This window comes from Ursus arctos, unplaced genomic scaffold (genome assembly GCF_023065955.2).
Source record: "Ursus arctos isolate Adak ecotype North America unplaced genomic scaffold, UrsArc2.0 scaffold_20, whole genome shotgun sequence".
Taxonomy (NCBI): Eukaryota; Metazoa; Chordata; class Mammalia; order Carnivora; family Ursidae; genus Ursus; species Ursus arctos.
In genome coordinates, this window is record NW_026622875.1 from 15,194,670 (window position 1) to 15,212,388 (window position 17,719).

General features: G+C 34.8%; 2 protein-coding genes across 11 annotated transcripts in view; one reads left to right on the forward strand and one right to left on the reverse strand.

Annotated features, from left to right (window-relative positions):
- Positions 1 to 9,392, forward strand: part of HLTF (helicase like transcription factor) — a 50,640-nt gene extending 41,248 nt beyond the window's left edge. For 4 of the 10 annotated variants that reach the window (XM_026497245.4, XM_048216101.2, XM_048216100.2 and 1 more), the window contains exons 21-26: positions 434 to 559; positions 898 to 1,010; positions 1,351 to 1,531; positions 4,786 to 4,866; positions 7,225 to 7,391; positions 8,197 to 9,392. In XM_026497245.4, coding sequence (XP_026353030.2) covers positions 434 to 559; positions 898 to 1,010; positions 1,351 to 1,531; positions 4,786 to 4,866; positions 7,225 to 7,377 — 654 coding nt within the window. In that variant the 3' untranslated portion in view covers positions 7,378 to 7,391; positions 8,197 to 9,392. Of the gene's footprint in view, positions 1 to 433; positions 560 to 897; positions 1,011 to 1,350; positions 1,532 to 4,785; positions 4,867 to 7,224 lie in introns of all 10 variants that reach the window. The other 6 variants (XM_026497246.4, XM_048216102.2, XM_048216103.2 and 3 more) reach the window with 2 other exon arrangements.
- A 4,973-nt stretch (positions 9,393 to 14,365) lies between these two features.
- GYG1 (glycogenin 1) overlaps positions 14,366 to 17,719 on the reverse strand; it is a 32,856-nt gene continuing 29,502 nt past the window's right edge. The window contains exons 6-7 of the mRNA XM_026497251.3: positions 17,491 to 17,710; positions 14,366 to 15,239 (exon numbers count right to left, since the gene is read on the reverse strand). Coding sequence (XP_026353036.1) covers positions 15,066 to 15,239; positions 17,491 to 17,710 — 394 coding nt within the window. The 3' untranslated portion in view covers positions 14,366 to 15,065. The remainder of the gene's footprint in view (positions 15,240 to 17,490; positions 17,711 to 17,719) is intronic.

Sequence of the window (17,719 nt, forward strand, 5' to 3'; positions counted from 1 at the left end):
GCGTGCCTGTATGTGGTATTGTTACAGTAAAGTAAGCTAGAGAAAATAGTAAAATAATAAGAGAATATCCATTTATGGTACTGTATTGTATTTATTGGGAAGAAATCTTCATATACGTGGACTCTGTAGTTCAGACCCGTGTTCAAGGGCAAATTGTATTATATTACTTGTTTCAAGCTCCCGCTAGTCATCAAGATCACATACCATACTTTTGCTCCCTTTCTTACCCAGTCCCACTTAACACATAACAACATTACATCTGCCTGGAGTTCAGCATGTACAGATTTATCTCAAATGGATGAATCTAATAAAAAGTTTAATAAAATGCTAGCTATTAAGGATACAGAATTTACCATACTTTTAAAAAATTTTAGGTAAATTTATATTTTTTCCTCTGATAAACTTCACTCATATCTTATTCTTTCTTGTATAGCCACATGCTAAATGTCCTTTATGCAGAAATGATATACATGGAGACAATTTATTAGAATGTCCTCCAGAAGAATTGGCGTGTGACACTGAGAAAAAGTCTAATATGGAATGGACATCCAGTTCGAAGGTAAAATACACATGGGCAAATATTTGAGTATTTATGTTTATAAAAGGGTACCATGTCTTAAAATAATTCTATCTAAATCTATTTAGTACTATCATTTGAATATTATCTTCTGTTGGTGTTAACATTTTTATTTCTAGTGAATTTGAGAAGAAAGGAGCTTCAGTTTATGAGTGCATTCTTTCAGTCCTAATTTTTAAAAACATTAGTTGTCTTTTACTTTTGCATTTTAGAGAAATAATGGGGCAGGAACATTCTTTTCCTAATTAAAAAAGTTTTATGTATTTTGCCCATTCAAAATGGAATCTAATGGGTGTCCTGATTCTTTTTTTCCTTTTCAGATTAATGCTCTAATGCATGCACTGATTGACTTAAGAAAGAAGAACCCCAACATAAAAAGTTTAGTTGTTTCTCAGTTTACAACATTCCTGTCTTTAATAGAAACACCACTCAGGTAAATTCAATATTGATTCTCACTTTGAGTAAAAGGATTTTATGTGTTTTGATTTGGATAGCAAAAAATAATTATGTTTTACCAGTTACATTCATTTCGTCTATCTAAAATGACAGAGTCACAAAGAATATTTCCTGGGAGCATAGGATTTTAAAGATTTAGTTTGCAATTTATCAGAAAAAAAATTGACTGCAGAGCATGACATGTTAGTAGATGGTTAGTAAGTATTTGTCAAAATAAATAAGTAGAAGAATTGGTTGAATGAAGAGATTTGTAATTACTTAACCTGTTTTTAAATTGTATGGACAAGTGTTACTTGTCTTTTTTGTCCTTCCATTAGAGCCTCTGGATTTGTGTTTACTCGTTTGGATGGTTCCATGGCACAGAAGAAGAGAGTTGAATCAATTCAGTGTTTTCAAAACACTGAAGCAGGATCTCCAACTATAATGCTTCTATCCTTAAAAGCAGGGGGAGTTGGTTTGAATCTTTCTGCAGCTTCTCGAGTGTTCTTAATGGATCCAGTAAGTAGTTCTGTAACATTTTGGTATGTTATTAAACTTTTTTAAAAAATAAACTATTTGGTAAATACCTTCATAGTTATAACTGACGGTGAAAATTCTTAGGCAGACTTTAGAAATAGATACTAACTTAGTAAATGTGTACTGAGGGCTTTCTTTTAAGTGCTTTACATAATATCAACTGAAATTCTCACAGCATCCCTAGGATATCCCTATGATGTATCCTTATGAGGTTTTATTATTGTCCTTATTTTACAGGTAGGAAACTGAAGCACAAAGAAGTAAAATAACTTGCCCAACGTCATGCAATAATATGCAAACCAGGATTCCATGTTTTTAATTTCTGTGCTGTGGTTTTCTACTTCTATATATAGAATTAGTTTCTATTAACTTGTAATGCTTTAGTGTAGTGGTTTCATTTATTTGGCCAACAAATAATGCGCTTCTGCGTTGTGTCAGGGAGTCTTACAGGCACCAGGAATCTGGCTATAGACAAGGTAGAGAAAGTAGCTACCATCGTGATATTAATGGTCTCAAGTGTTAATGTGCAAAGAATTAGGTAAAATGTAATTTCTCATCTCTGTCTTCAGAGCTAAGGAGTTATTGGATGAGACCCAGGAAACTGCATTTTTATATAGATCATAGGTGATTCAGTTACAGGTGGTCCAGCACCACAGTTTTAGGAACTAATACCATTAATGGAATATTTTGGATAAATTTTAGCATCTAATACAGTACAGTCACTTGTAGTTGTACAATATAGACCTAGCTGTAGGGTGGGAGCTAAAATTCACTCTGAACTTTACTCACCAAATTGTGACCTAAGAGAAGCATGCATAGAGGAGCAGCACCTTTTTCTAATTGCACAAGGAGCTGTAGGCACTCTGGACTAATTCAGTTTCTAATTTGCACTAGGTTACTGTCAGGGCTAGAGGCAACCCTATCTGCTATTTCTATGATTTACAGATTTAAGATTTGTAGTTTTAGCTTGTTACCTGAAATTCAGAAAATTTCATAACAAAGTTCACTGAGATACAAATTTGAGTTATTCTGGTTAGGCTATCTAGTTCATGCATACACCTGCTACCAAGGCTTTTTCCTCACCTGAGGGTAACCTCCCCAGTAAAATACCAACCAGAACCATATTTTGACATTCACAGATTCTCATTAATGTTATGGATGGCAGTGGTCTGTTGTATTTTCTTGCCTAGTTCTGTGGATGAAGTTTTAAATCTTTGCTAGTGCTTTAATATTTTATAGTTATTATTAAAAAAAATAGTCCTTGTAACCGCATATGAAGTCATATTAACTAACCTGATGATAATCTTAGAAGATGATTTTTGGACAAATTCCCAAATTATTTGCTTCTTTTGTTCATCTTAGTATCTGATAAGGAAAATGTTGTTGATACCAAATATAGTATTATAAAGCTGATGACAGACTGTACTCTTTAGTAGTTTAAAAAAACTTCTAGAATGTTTTAGTAGTTCATAGTAAATTGTTTTTCATTGAATATTTCACATGTTTCTAGCTTTAAAATGAAGGCCAGTTCCCAGGAAAATAAGATTGAATAAAAAACTTTACTAATGAAAGTATTTTACCTTTTCATGGAATGTTGGATTAGAGTTACGGTGTATTTTAAATGTTTGATTTTTGGCTTTTGATAAAGCTAATTACCTTCCTTCATCAGTACTGGTGAAATGGCAGCTATCAGTTTTATATTATCATGAGATAAATTTGATCCCTGATAGGGGCACCTAGGTGGCTCAGTTGGTTAAGCATCCTACTCTTGATCTCAGCTCAGGTGTTGATCTCAGGGTTGTGAGTTCAAGCCCCGTTTTGGGTTCCACACTGGGCATGGAGCCTACTTTAAAAAAAAAAAAAATTGACTCATGGTAGTCATACTAGATGTATATTGCCAGCTCACTAGAAGGTTCCTAGATAAAACAGAGACAACAGAAAGGAACATTTATTTATCTGGGCTCTTGGTTTAATGGTTTCAAAATGTATCCATTTGTGAAATACAGAATATACATAAAATATGATTATCAGTTTTAGAAAATGATAAGCTAAGTATATTCTTAAAATCTGACTTCTATATGAAAAATCACCCAATACTCAAATTACAGCCATAGTAAAATCTCTTTTTCACTAAAGCTCACGGGAACTTTATTTTTTATTTATTTTTAATTTTTTTTTTTTTTTTTTTGGAAAAGAGTATGAGCCAGAGGCGGGGGGACTCAGTGCTCAGCACAGAGCAGGATGTGGGGCCCAATCCCATGACCCCGAGATCATGACCCAAGTGAATATCAAGAAGTCCGAAGCCTAACCAGCTGAGCCACCCAGGTGCCCCATCAAGGGAACTTTAGAAGAAAATAACAGCCTGAGTATGAATCATACTATAAACTTGTCATCTACATATGCATTTGCAGTTTTGTTTCATTTTCAGGTCGTACTTTTATATATAGTTTCCTTTTCTCTAAACACCCTTTAAGAATCATCCCATAGTTTAATCTCTACCCTGATAGTTCATGATGGTATTTCCAAACCACTTGACTCCTGTCTTTCTAGACTGAAGAACTCTGTTGTTTTGCTTATTCTTTTCTGTGCTTCATTGTTTCATTCTTCACTTTAAGACAGTCCCCACGATAACGCCTGTATTTAATGAGTTAATGTTACTTTAGTTCAATTTTGAAGTCAAACAGATTCAAATATAGATAGAGAAAATTGCATCAACAAAGCCCTTAAGTTTTAGGACTTTTGTTTACTCCTGAAATCTTTTTTTGTACTTTTATTTAACAAATGGAAGAAAGTGAAAGAAAAAGAATCAAAAGAGCAGCAAAAGGGGAGAAAACTTCTTCATAAACGAACCCAATTACATATTTTTTCTGATATAAATTAGGTCATTGAAGAGGATGTGTAACACTTTTTTTTCCTTTGTTAAGCAGACATAGGTCAATTTTAAAATGGAAAAAGATACTGTTTGATTACTTAACAATCACTTAGCTGTGTGCTTTCTATGTATCAGGTACTGTATTAGATACTAGAAGCAGTACAGTGAAATGATGGGGGAGAATACCTGCCTGTCATAGTTTGGAGTGGGGTGAATTATTTTCCCCAGAGCATTTATGTCAGTATCTGAATTAAGTCAGAAAAATTTGAGTCAGTAAAAGGTAAATGAGTAATACTGAAATGACAGGATTTGTGCAGAACACTCACAGATCAGGGTGATAACAACGCATTCATATTCTTATTAGGCCTGGAATCCAGCTGCTGAAGATCAGTGCTTCGACAGATGCCATAGACTTGGCCAGAAGCAAGAAGTTATCATCACAAAAGTGAGTTTTTAAGCCATCTATTTTAAAATTAGGTTGATGAGGTTTTTAAGATTATACAAATAATGCATGAATATATTATGAAAGATTGCAGTAGAATTATGTAGAACAAAATATGAAGGTCAGCTTTAATCTCCTCTAGAGGAAACCACCATCAGTAGTTTTACATGTTATTCAAAGTCTCTCTTGATGTTTACATAGATTCAGTTGTATGTACATGTCTCTTCTTTAAAAAATTCCTTTTAAGGTAAATGGGGTCATACTTTATTATTCTGCAACATACTTTGCCCTCTTAACAGTATATTTTGGGGACTATACCCATATAAGTACACTACCATATAAGTACATATAAAACCTTTTCTTTTGTTTTTCATATAGTGGCAAAATACATATTTATCATTTTATCTATTTTTAAGTGTACACTTAAGTGGCATTACATACTTTCACACTGTTGTGCAATTTTCAGCATCATCCATCTCCAGAACTTTTTCATCTCAAATTGAAACTCAGCCCTCAGCAACCACCCTTCTACTTTCTCTCTGTGAATTTGATGACTCTACAAACTCATTCTTTTTAACATCCATATATAGATAAACCATTATTTAGCCAATCTAATATTTTGCTAATAAAAACAGTGCCATAATGAGCATTATATTACATACTTCTTTAGGATTAAGAATACTAGAATTCTGGGGGTGCCTGGGTAGCTCAGTTGGTTAAGTGTCTGCCTTTAGCTCAGGTCATGATCTCAGGGTACTGGAATAGAGCCCCATGTTGGGCTTCCTGTTCAGTGGGGAGTCTGCTTCTCCCTCTCTCTGCCCACCCACTGCCCTCTGTGGGCTCTCTTTCTCTCAAATAAAATCTTAAAAAAAAAAAAAAGAAAGAAAACTAGAATTCTGGATTTAAGATTCTTTTAACTGTTTCAAGTTGTTTTCAAAATAGGCTTAATGATGTATGAGAATGATGTAAATTTTTATGTGATGGTCAGAAAAGTGCTCTTTTAATTTACGTATACCTGAGACCTTGAGCATACTTATTTTTTGCTTACGTGTTGTTAATATTTTTTTCTGTGAATTGGTTGTTTTTGTCCAGTTTTAAGTACAGATATAGTTTTATAATACAAAAGATTCCTTTATACATTCTGATTTTAAATTTCTTGTTATGTATATTGGAAATGGCTTATTTCAAACTCTTATCTTTGAACCGTAGGTGCTTTTTTTCATGAAAAAGCTTCAGAAAATTTATATCATTTTTTTCTACTGATTTGAAATGTCACTTTATCATAAACTAATTTATATATATTAATGTGAGTCTCTTTCCAGACTTTGTTCCTGTGTTTCTGTTTCATTGATTTCTTTTCCTATTCCCAGGACAGTATTACTCTTATAATTACTATGGTTTTTTAAAGTATGCTTTGATATCTAGTAGGGCAGTGTTGTCATTACCCTTCTTTTTGGAAATTCGCTAATACAATTATTTACTCTTGAACTTTTGGATTTAGGTTACCAGATCCCATTTAAGAAATCTTGTTTGGGATTTATTAAAGTTATGATTAATTTGAGAATGGTCTTTATAAATATATAAACACACCTTATAAATAAGGAGTGTTCCCATATAAGAATTTAGTATATCTCTTCATTTATTTAGGTCTTTTATGTATTTCAGTAATGTTACATAGTTATGACAGTAACTGGACCTCTACACAATGTTGACTGTTAGTAGTGATAGTAATCATTCTTGAACTGTTCCTTTTATTGTTTTACATTGTGAGTACATTGTTCTTGGTGAGTTTCTAGTGGATACATGTAAGACTGAGGGACATTTATTTATAGGTTGATTTTTTTTTAATCAAGGTTTTTTATTAGAAATGCTTCTTAAGCATCTGTTGAGAAGATGTCTTTTTTTAACTTATCCATGTTATAAGTTAAACCAGACAAAGGCACATTCTTGCATTTCTGGGGAAATCTCATTTGGCTAAATATAATGCTAAATTTATTTTGCAGGTATTCCACTTACAGAGTTGCCTATAAAGTTTGCTGGTTTTGGTGCTGTTCTTAGATGTAACTTATGGCCTTACAGCCATATTCTTTATACAGGAAAACCATATTGAATAATGAGGGAAAGCAATACTCAGCTCTGGTATTCTCTCATATTCTAAATATGCTCACTTCATATTGAGAAAAAAAGGACAGCTAACCAGTTTCTAATAGCTTTCAAAATCAGTCAATAATCTATGTAATACTGTAAGAAAGCAGATTTCTTTATAGTGGACCAACATTTCAACATGTCTTAAATTTTCTTTTTTTTCATTGAAGAGTTTAAATATTGTGACCTAAAAAGTACTTTTTTTTTCCCCCCAAGTTCATTGTGAAGGATTCTGTTGAAGAAAATATGCTGAAAATACAAAACACAAAGAGAGAACTTGCTGCTGGAGCCTTTGGAACTAAAAAAACAAATGCTAATGAAATGAAACAAGCTAAAATTAATGAAATCAGAACTTTAATTGATTTATAATTTGTGGGATTTTGGTAAGGTCAGTTTGATTAGATATATATGGAAATTTTGGAAATCAGAAAATAGAGTTTTAGAAATGAGATCTAGAGTATGTCTTCTTAAAAGGAGCGTATCATTTTATATTAGCAAAGTATTACTGAAACAATCTCTTCTATATATGAACCTATTTTTAATGATATTTCAAATAGCAATAAGTTCTGTTATATACTGTGGCCTAAAATAATTTTTTGAGAAAGTTACTTTGTTATTCAGCTTTTCATAGTGTCTTTGCTGAGTATTTTCATATATCTTTCAAATACTCAGCTTTTTCATATTACAAGTAAGGTCAAACCTTTTATACTTTTGACCAAATAAAGAGTTATTTTCTGTGTTGGACACATTTGGTTAATCACTAGAGCCTCCCATTTGTGATGTGATGGATTCACAGTCCTTGTAAACAATTAATACATAGACTATATACAAGAGATTTTATTACTTTGAAAAACCATATTTGCATTCCAGAATCAAACCTTAAATGAGACACTGAAGTCCAGGTTACCAAGTTAACTTATTTTTTTTTTAACAGTTTGAGATCTAATTCACATAGGGACTGTGTTAGAATACTATTTTTCTCCATTTTAGTCAAGTAGTACTATTAAATGTAATTCGATGTGTTAGTGTGTAAATACAGTCTGTGGTGGTGAGAAGGAACCAGTTCTACCCAGTTTAATTTGAATATTTAAATTATGGAATTGCTGAATAGATATTTCTATATATAGAGATAATTTTTATTTATGTAGTTTTTTTTTTAAAATAACTTTATAAATTTTTATAATTCAGAAGACTACTATATGTGAGAGGCGTGATATCTGGATGGAAGTTGGGCTGGATGACCTCCAAAATCGTTTCAACTCTTAAAGACATCTTAATCCTGAATGGAAAAATTTCTTTGTTACTGTGTTTAGAATCAGACATTGATTTTGGAACTTTAGTAATTCACCCTACATTTATCTATAAAATTAGTCCTCTTTTTCTTACTTTTTTGTTAATAATCAGACTCACAGTGGTTGCCATGGCATTCTAGATGACTCTGAGTCACATTTACACAAGCTCTACATTCGGCCATCACGTTAGTTAGTGGTGTTTTTCCCTAACGGGAACTTTTTAATCCAGAGAAAGATTACTGTAACAGGAGAAGCTTCCTGTTTGACCGTGCAGACTTAAGAACACTTTTCATTTTACTTACAGTGTTAAGAAATAAAGATGAGCTTGGAGGCAGTGTTGTGTTCTGGGGCATACACCTAGATGCGTGCTAAATCTATGAATAGCTAAATTCTCCCCTCCCTGTGCTGGGTCTCTTGCTCCAAGGGAACAGTGGATTAGACAGCAAGAATCTTCCCAGCGCCTTTTCTCTTTGGCAGCAGGTAAGGCAGAGGGCTGGTTAAAAGGATCAATAGACCTTTCTGTACGGATAAGTGTGGAATAACAACTTGGGGTTGGTCAACTAACATTAGGAGCAATAGGGAATTTCTTTACCTTGTAGAACTAGCATTACACAAAAACAATCAGGTTGATGAAAATCTCATGAAATATAGTATGTGGATTTCTATATACCAATATTCCCGTGAGATTAAATACAAAAAATTTTCAGCAAAAAAAAAATTATATATGTACTTTTCTTGCTTACAAAGGCAAAGCCTTGCAAACTCACTGTAAAAGACTTAGCTTGCTTCTTTACCCATTTACAGAGTTGTGTTTTTAAACATTCATAATGATAAATTTGGCAAGCCATTTAAAAAATACCTGTTTTTGTAGTCCTATTAAATGGTGTTAAACAAATTTAATTCATCCTAAGAAAATCTATAAACCACCAGAATGAAAAGGTCGTATTATCCTCTTGTTAATTCTGTTTTATCATTATGTAGAATAATAGCTTTAGAAGTATCTTGAAGACATTGTATTCCCACTTGTGGTTCAAACAATTTTGTGGTTCAAACTGGATTTTGTTTTAAAATCAATAAAAGTTTTAAAAATCAGCTTCTTCTGTGCCATAATTTTTGTGACTTTTTCTTTGAAGGAAATTTTTTTATAAATCTCCCACTTGTGAAGATACCCATTTTACACAATTGTTTACTGACAGTACATAAGTACTATGAGTAACAAGTTTTACCATCTTTTTTATTTTGCTCAATTTGACTAAATTTGTTTAGAAATCAGAGTGTATATATTTTTAAAGTTAAGTGCCTTGATCTTCTAAAACGTGGGTTCCAATTATTTTCCTCATCTGCCAGGAAAAAAAGGAGATGCGATAATACTATTAATAGATAGCACTCTGTATCAGAGATTTTGCCCTAATCTAGGATTGAAATACTAAATCATGAAAATATCTTGCGTTTACTAGTAAGTACCAATGAAATTATCTTCAGGCAGCATATGTTTTCTATTGGGGGAAGTCGAAGGCATTGATGTATTTTTTTCCATTATTGATAGTACTTGCCAAAATTCTATTCATTAGGATTTGGAAGATTCATTAAACACATGCAGACAAATATCATGTTTGGCTAAATAGCTCAGATGTTTAACCTTAAGTTTTTAGCATATTAAATTTAAAATACTTGCAAAAGGTATAATACAATTTTCCCTCATTCATTAGTAAATATGTAGTAACCAGGTTCTACATTCTGGAATTTGGTACCTTATTTGTATGGTACTTCTGAATAAAAGGAGCCAGAAAACTGGCAGCTGTGAATAATGACTGGGATGCTTTCCTGCAGTATTGCTTACTTCAAAGGGGAAACTGTTGATTAGAAACCTTGTGAGCAGATGTTTTCTTTCCCCATTAAGTCTGTGCTGCACTTAACTAAAGAAGAGACATGAACACTTTCAGGAAGGTTTTCAGTAACTTTGTGGTCTTTTCAGCATTCTGGTTAATTAAGAATAAAGGCAGATAAAACTAACCGGGATACAGCTTCCTGAATGCCTAACTTACGTTTTTTATTAGGGGAGGGAAGGGATATTCCCTAATAGTACACTATAGGTTTTTAAAGAAAACTTGCCCTGGTATCAGTATGTTGGTAAAGAACAGGTAAATTAAATATTTCATGAGAAATGTTCTACTGAAAGAGACATAATAGGCTTCTTGCAGGTGTAAGTAAGGAGATTTAAGATAAACATTCATTTTAGGCATGAATTACAGACCTTGATCAAGCATGGAGTTAATCTCCAAAGGCATGGATCTGACCTTTGTGTAGGCAAATTTGTCTTAACAGCAAAAGGCTATTCTATCCACCACTGTTCACAAGATTTAAAAAAATGATATATTGAACTTCTACAAATGTTGCCATTTTACACATCTTACTAGCTGACCCTTGGTATTTTAGGCTGCCTGGAAAAGATTTTGAGGTATAGTTGAAAAAGTTAGTACTTCACCTTAATTAAGGCATATCCTTGAAAAGATCAAGGAAAGAAATCTGTTCGCCTAGTTCAGTGATTTCTCAACCTCTTAACCTGGATACTTTTTTGCACATTAAATGCTATTTTCTATGGTATACTTGTCATCCTTTTTGATTCCAAAAGTTAATAGCCTTCAATGAATATTAAATTATGTAAGCTTTTTCACTTTAGAGCTTTATCGCTTATACAATGTAAAAAAAGGGGAGGGACAAAAAGTATTAAGACAAAAAACACCAGGTCGATATATTTGATTCCCCCCCATACACAAATTTGATGCTTTGATAAACTTTTCTCAATTGTAAAAAGAAAACGCTATGAATTTTGTGATCTCTTCTGATAACAGAGTTCAGAATACACTAAATTATTCAGATTACATACTGCATGGGAGTATTAGTTGTCTGAAGACTGGATTTCTGTTCATCTCAACCAGGGACCCAGGAGCCAAAAAAGCTTCGATCACCTAAAATAGTAGCCTTCAGTAATTCCCTATACATTCGACCCTTGAACTACATGGGGGCTAGGGGTGCTTACCCCCCGTGCTCTTGAAAATCCACATATAACTTTTGACTCCCCCAAAACTTACCTACTAGTAGCCTGCTGCTAACCAGAAGCCTTACTGATAAAACAACACATACTTTATATATAAAATATACTGTATTTTTATAATAAAGCTGGAGAAAATTAAAATCGTAAGGACAAGAAAATACAGTACTATACTGTATTAAAAAAAAAAAATCCATGTGTAAGTGGACCCTCGCCGTTCAACCTGTGTTGTTCAAGTTCAACTGTACTTGACTCAGTGGAAAAGGACTAGCATTCAAAGGCCCTTTCCTGAACTATTTGACTCTTTCCCTATTTTTATTCTAGTCCAACGGTAGTGAGAAATGATAGCTGATAGACTGGACATCAAGAAACAAGTGAATACAGAGTAAGTAGATCACAAGAACTGAACTGCTGCTGTGTATAAGGTGTAAGGAGCCTTTGCCCATATAGGTGTACATCGACCCTGAATACATCACAATAGCACAGCACAGTCCTGTAATAGAAGCTGTACCTCTTCTAGGCCAATAAAACCACTGAAAGAAAACAGGATAATAGAAGCTTCTTATAAGATACGTGTGTATGTTCAGGAGCTGAATCAAGTCCCAGCCAAAACTCCCAACAAATTCTATCCTGGGATTTTATCCATTTATTTTTATATTATAATTTCAGGCAGCCTATTTAATTAAAGCCTTTGTAAAAGGTATTTCCCAAGTCCTATTTCAAGCCAAGTTCCGTATCTTCATAGCAAAATGAAAGCTCTTTTACTATACATTGTATTACTCCCTAGATTTCTGGCATTTGTATTTCTGGTTATATAGAGAGGTTTCTCTGATTTCATTGTCTGTTTTGACCATACATTTTTTTTTTAATGCAGAAAGTATAGCTTTGGGGTACAAAAATTTGAATCAAAATCTGCAAATCATTTACCTTATTCTCATTATCTGCAAAAATGTGTATACTGTATATACATCATAGGATTGACAGGAGAACTGAGATGTAAATGCCCAGTAAACTTTCTTCTTTATGCTTTCTTACATAGTTTTATTTAAAGGAGGTCAAATTTCTGCGTCTGACACCCAGAGAAATAAGTTAATCAAATAACCCAAATATAATAAGACTATAATCCATTTGTGTATTTGTAATAATAAGCAAAGAAAAAAGCAAACCATAGCAGACTATTTTAAGGATGTGCCAAATCTTACTTAGCGTAATGCTTCAAGTCTCAGTGACATTAAAAAGGTAAACACTATACAAATATATTCATACATGTTATTTATGGTAATGTTTTCTGTATCACTCAAAGAGCTGAGACTGTCTTTTGGAAAGGCTTTACTTTAATGAGAAGTTGAGCCCCCTGCTATGCAATAGCCACCTTACCTCTTCAGGCATCTTCCACTAAAAACCTCATTCCCTGTTGTATTCAGTACAAATACCTCCTTAATGTAACAAGTGTTACTTGGGTCAGAGTCTTGGATTGCCTGGTAGTTACTTGGAGCAGAGACACGATAGACTCAACCAAGACCTACTGAGTCAGAATTTTTAAGTGATGAGGCATAAGAAACTACTTACAGTTAAGTCTCCAATGTTTTAGGGAGCAGCAAGTTTGGAGACTCAGTTGCTCAAGCCCCTCATCTTCACTTACTCCTTTTTCCTCACTCTTTACATCCAATCCATCAGCAACTTCACTGCCTTCATCCTGGTGAAAGGTATGCTAGATTACCACGGTCTCTGTCCAGGACCACCAGTGTAAACTAACTGTCCTTCCCATCAACTCTTTTGTCCTCAATTCGAGCTCTTTTCCACCAGCTGCAAAAGCAGTGTTCTTAAAATGTAAATCACAAAGGTAAAACAATTAGATCTTTAAGAATAACTGCAATGGATTGAAACCACCTACATTAAAATTCACTAATTCATAATGATGTTTAGAAAACAATCTCCCCAAATCACCTTGGTTACCTTTGGAGGATGGCAGGAAACCAGCTCCTTATTTTATACACATCTCTCTTGACTTAGGAGACTTATGATAGGTTGCATCCTGATAAACCCCCCAAGGCGGAGATCCTCGGATTTAGGAGTATTTTGAGAAGAGGCACCACAGCACCTGACACATGGAGGCACCAGTCTCCAGTAGTGCTTTGTGCACTTGCAGATTATAGCAACTCCGCCACCAGCCGAAGTAATTGTAGTTTATCTTCAGAAATCACTTAGATCTTTTACAATTTTAGGTAAATCCTCAGGTTCTTCTTGAGCTCTTCTGTAACCAGCCTCCAAGGTGGCCCTTAACCATTCTTGCCTCCAGGAGTCCGTATCCCTGTGTAATTCATTCACACGCATATTGAACAGGGCTGACTTGTGTAACCAGTAGGATATTGTGGAAATAAAGAAGGGCGACCTTGAAGGTTACTTAGATCACAAAAGCCATTGCAGCTTCTGCCCAATTAAACCTCTCGAGTTTCTGGTCATGGTCTTCTCTCCTGGTTTGTTTCCGCCTCCCCCCCTCCAACAGAATGATTACTCACGTTGGTTTTAAAAGGTCATTTTGGATCCTGCCTTTCCCTGGCTTGCCGTCCTGGCAACTTAGAATCATCTATACATTAAATAAATATCCTTTACACTTAACATCATTTTAATTCATGAATAAAAACACTAGAAGTCACTGGTTCCAGTACGGATTCTAACAATCCTGAAAGATTATCAAATATGTCCAGAGACTGATAATGAACCTATGATGATTTTAACATTATAATATTTTCTAAAATCTGAATACTCAACTTGATATGGAGATATAATGTAAATGACAGATTAATTTGATCTCACTTTCCTCCATCAGTCAACATCCATCACTGTCACTGGACAACACTAGATGGAAATATTTCTAGGTATCTAGAAACCAATTCTAAGTGTCAAGTTTTACAATGGTTTTTAAAACACTGAAAAATTCTACAAATTATGAAAAACTACCTAATACATTTTTTTCAAGGGGAGTGGGAATCCCTTAATCAGACAACCAAGATACGGCATGAAGTCTTTATTTTCATACAAGGTGCCCCCGCAGGTAACCTTCAGAGAACACACTGCTGTTTACAGATATACAGAACCGAACGAAAGCATTTTAGCATGCTGCCTTACTGTACACAGAAAACTGGTGAACAATTTCAGACACTAGAATTAGGAAATAAAATGGGTTAACACCATTTGTCGATAGGTTTATGAATCACTCAGCAGTGTTACAGGCTGTCTTCACCTGAAAGCAGAATTAGAATCACTCTGGCAGTCTCTGGGCAATTCTAAATAAAATGCAGGTCTAGTGAAAGGTACAACACGCAAGCAAGAGAGATCCTGTCCCAGTCTGAAGGAGACTGATTTAGAGCCTGCACTGGCACATTTTTAGAGTCGAGGCAGCCATTTTAATGAGCTTGAGTTTCCCTTACCACATATGTTGGCCATCAGCAAAATTAAGAATTTCCAACACATGAGCTGAATAATGAATAAGCCTAGGGTTAAAAAGCAGAACGCTGTCCACGTAACAGAACTGCTACTTCACAACTTTTGCCCAGTTCTCACCTGTTGTCCTGCAAAATCCCCTCATCTGATGAATTCTAGGAAAGCTTCTAGCGACTGTAACAGACCTTTCTTAACCCAGCTCTAGATAACTAAGTATCAGAAACAAGTGCCTGTGAAGTGGATGTGTCCATGGGAAAATGGCAGTGTTTCTACTGGAGGTAAGTGTCAAGTTTCCTCTTGATGTTGTCAAAGGAATCTGCTCCCATATAATCAGCCTGGCCCTGTTCCCACCGCTCCTTCCGTTCTTCTGAGGACACACAAGGCGGTGCCGCAGCCGTGATCTCCCCAAAGGACAGATGTGATATGGCTCCTGAGACGTCTTCCTAAAAAGGAGAGCATAATCAGAGACTTCTTGAGAGCTGAAAATCAGATGGTTTTAAAGCAAGCAATAAGTTGAAGGTGAGAAAAGCCAGGATGAATTATCATGCAAAGTAGCAAAAACTGAAAAGTATTACATGAAACAAACAAAAGACACAGAAATACAGGGTCATATGATTTATTCCTAACGAAATGAAGACTTCTTGACTCAGTGCAAACATTGGGAGAACAAAGTAATTAGGGTTAATGTTTAAGTTCTGCATACCTTTCTACAGAAGCCACAAGAGAAAGCCAGTGTATAGACCAAGTCTGAAAGCTGCAAACAGTTCATTAGAAAGTGTAAGATGGACGGACAAGGGAACACAGTCTCACGATCAATTCTCCATCTGTGTGGGCTCTGAAAGGTTGAGAACTTAAACAAAATGATACCTCAGAGGCTAAGCTTCAGAAAGCACCCAACCAGAGAGCCACACCACATACACAAGTTGTCATGTTATAAAAGCGAGGGCTAAATGGCTTGAGACTACGCATCAAACTTATCTGCCTGTTCAAACTTATTATCAAGTATCATCTATTCTCGTAGCTCATGTCAATTGGCTTAGTCTTGAACAATCGTTTCAATTCCCATCACCCTTCCTTGGTTCATAATTCTCAGTCCTTGGGTCGTGGAAGGAACAAGGGAAATGTGCAGGAAATACAGCAAACCTACTCTATGTTAAAATAGGATCCTATTACTATTAGAAAGGCAATTAACTTCAATTGTACCATAAAAGAATATCAAAGCTATCCTTCAAAAAGCTCTGTGGTGAGAAGGTACTAGAAATAGAGAAAAAGGAAGGTGAGTGAATGCATACAGGTATTGCTTTTAACAGAAAAATGGGAGAACAAAATTTTTGATTACTGGTTTTTGTTGCTATGTATGTCAGTATTTGTGTATACGTAGGTGTTCAGATACACTGGAACTCCACGTAATTGGGCAGATTCCATGGGGTGGTTTCACAGCTGAAGCAACGTAAGTCCTTACCCTGGATTACCCCTGCTTTTGCTTCCACTTGCCACAGCAATGATATAGGGAGGCTCTTCCAGAATTCTGTTTCGCGATATTGTTCAGAAGGTAACAGTCTTGCAGACCTAGATTTCAGTCCCAGTTCTGCTTTTGATGAGTATGTTATGTAACTAAGAGAAGTTATTTAACTTCTTTAAACCTCACTTAATTTTTATATATAAAAGGGCATATTAACAATAACACTTAATTGACAGAGTAGTTGTAAGGGTTACATAATAATAGCTAGCTTTCTTTATGCGCTTACTATGTGCCAGGCAATGTTCCGAGTACTGTACAAGTATTATTTCATGGTCCATATAAAGCAATTAAAGTAAGAATGTTAGTGTTATTTTTCCCTTTCTCCATTTTATATATTGGTGCAAGTGCTACTAAGTGAAATGGCTAAAATCTCTACCATGGCAAAGAAAAGGATCTCTCAGAACCTTATAGCCTCTTATAATTATAACAAGGTAATTAACTGATCAGGTAGACTTGATTGTAATTCACCCCTTCGGTTCTCTTCTTTATATATTAGCATGTAGCACAGAAGTACAACTTCTCATCCTCTTCCAGTTCTTCCAAAAGAACCAACCTCAGAGGAAGACATTTAAAGTCAGGAAAGAGGCTAAGCAAGTTGTTGTAAATGTTAATGTCATCCTCCTCTTACGAGATTTCTTTTTCAAGATTCTGTGTAACCACAGGAGTGCAAGCATGGCAAACCAAAGTAATCCTAGAAAAGTATTTGTTTTCGCAAGTGTTTGTTTTGCATGTTATTATAATGTTCACTGAAAATACATTCTTCTAAGCAGATGGCAAAAATAAAAAATATGTATATTTAAATGTTTGTAGTTCCTAAAACATGCAATAAGGCATTCTTTATACTTTAGGAATAACCTCAGAATCTTAGAACAATGGGCTAAGAATTCTATACGTACTAGATATGGATATATATATGTGTGTGTGTACACACACACACACACAGACACACCTCTAAAGTCCTTCCTTATGCTCTCAGATCTAATGAAATCTGCCACAAAATTTACTGCTTTGTCTTTGCTGGCAGTATTTCTTCCCTGTAAGATGGACATTTTTTTCCTACAACAAATCTTATTTATCTCCATTTAAAGTACCACTAAATACTACCGCTACCAGTATACCAAGTTTTAAAAAGTACAGCACTAAATTACCTGAAAGAAAAACACAGAACCTACCACACTTAGGTACGAGCGGGTGTCTCTGACAAGGCCAAACTGCTGAAGCAGAGGTAAAACGTTGGTGGTGAAGATGTCCCACCACAGGCTGAGAAACTCTGGATGAGTCACGGTGGGATCATGGGACTCACTTTTGACACTTTTTGTGTTAGGATCATAAGCATAATTCCATGGCTTGATTCGCCCCAGGAAATGCACAACTTTGGCATTTGCACCAAATCTGCCAAGA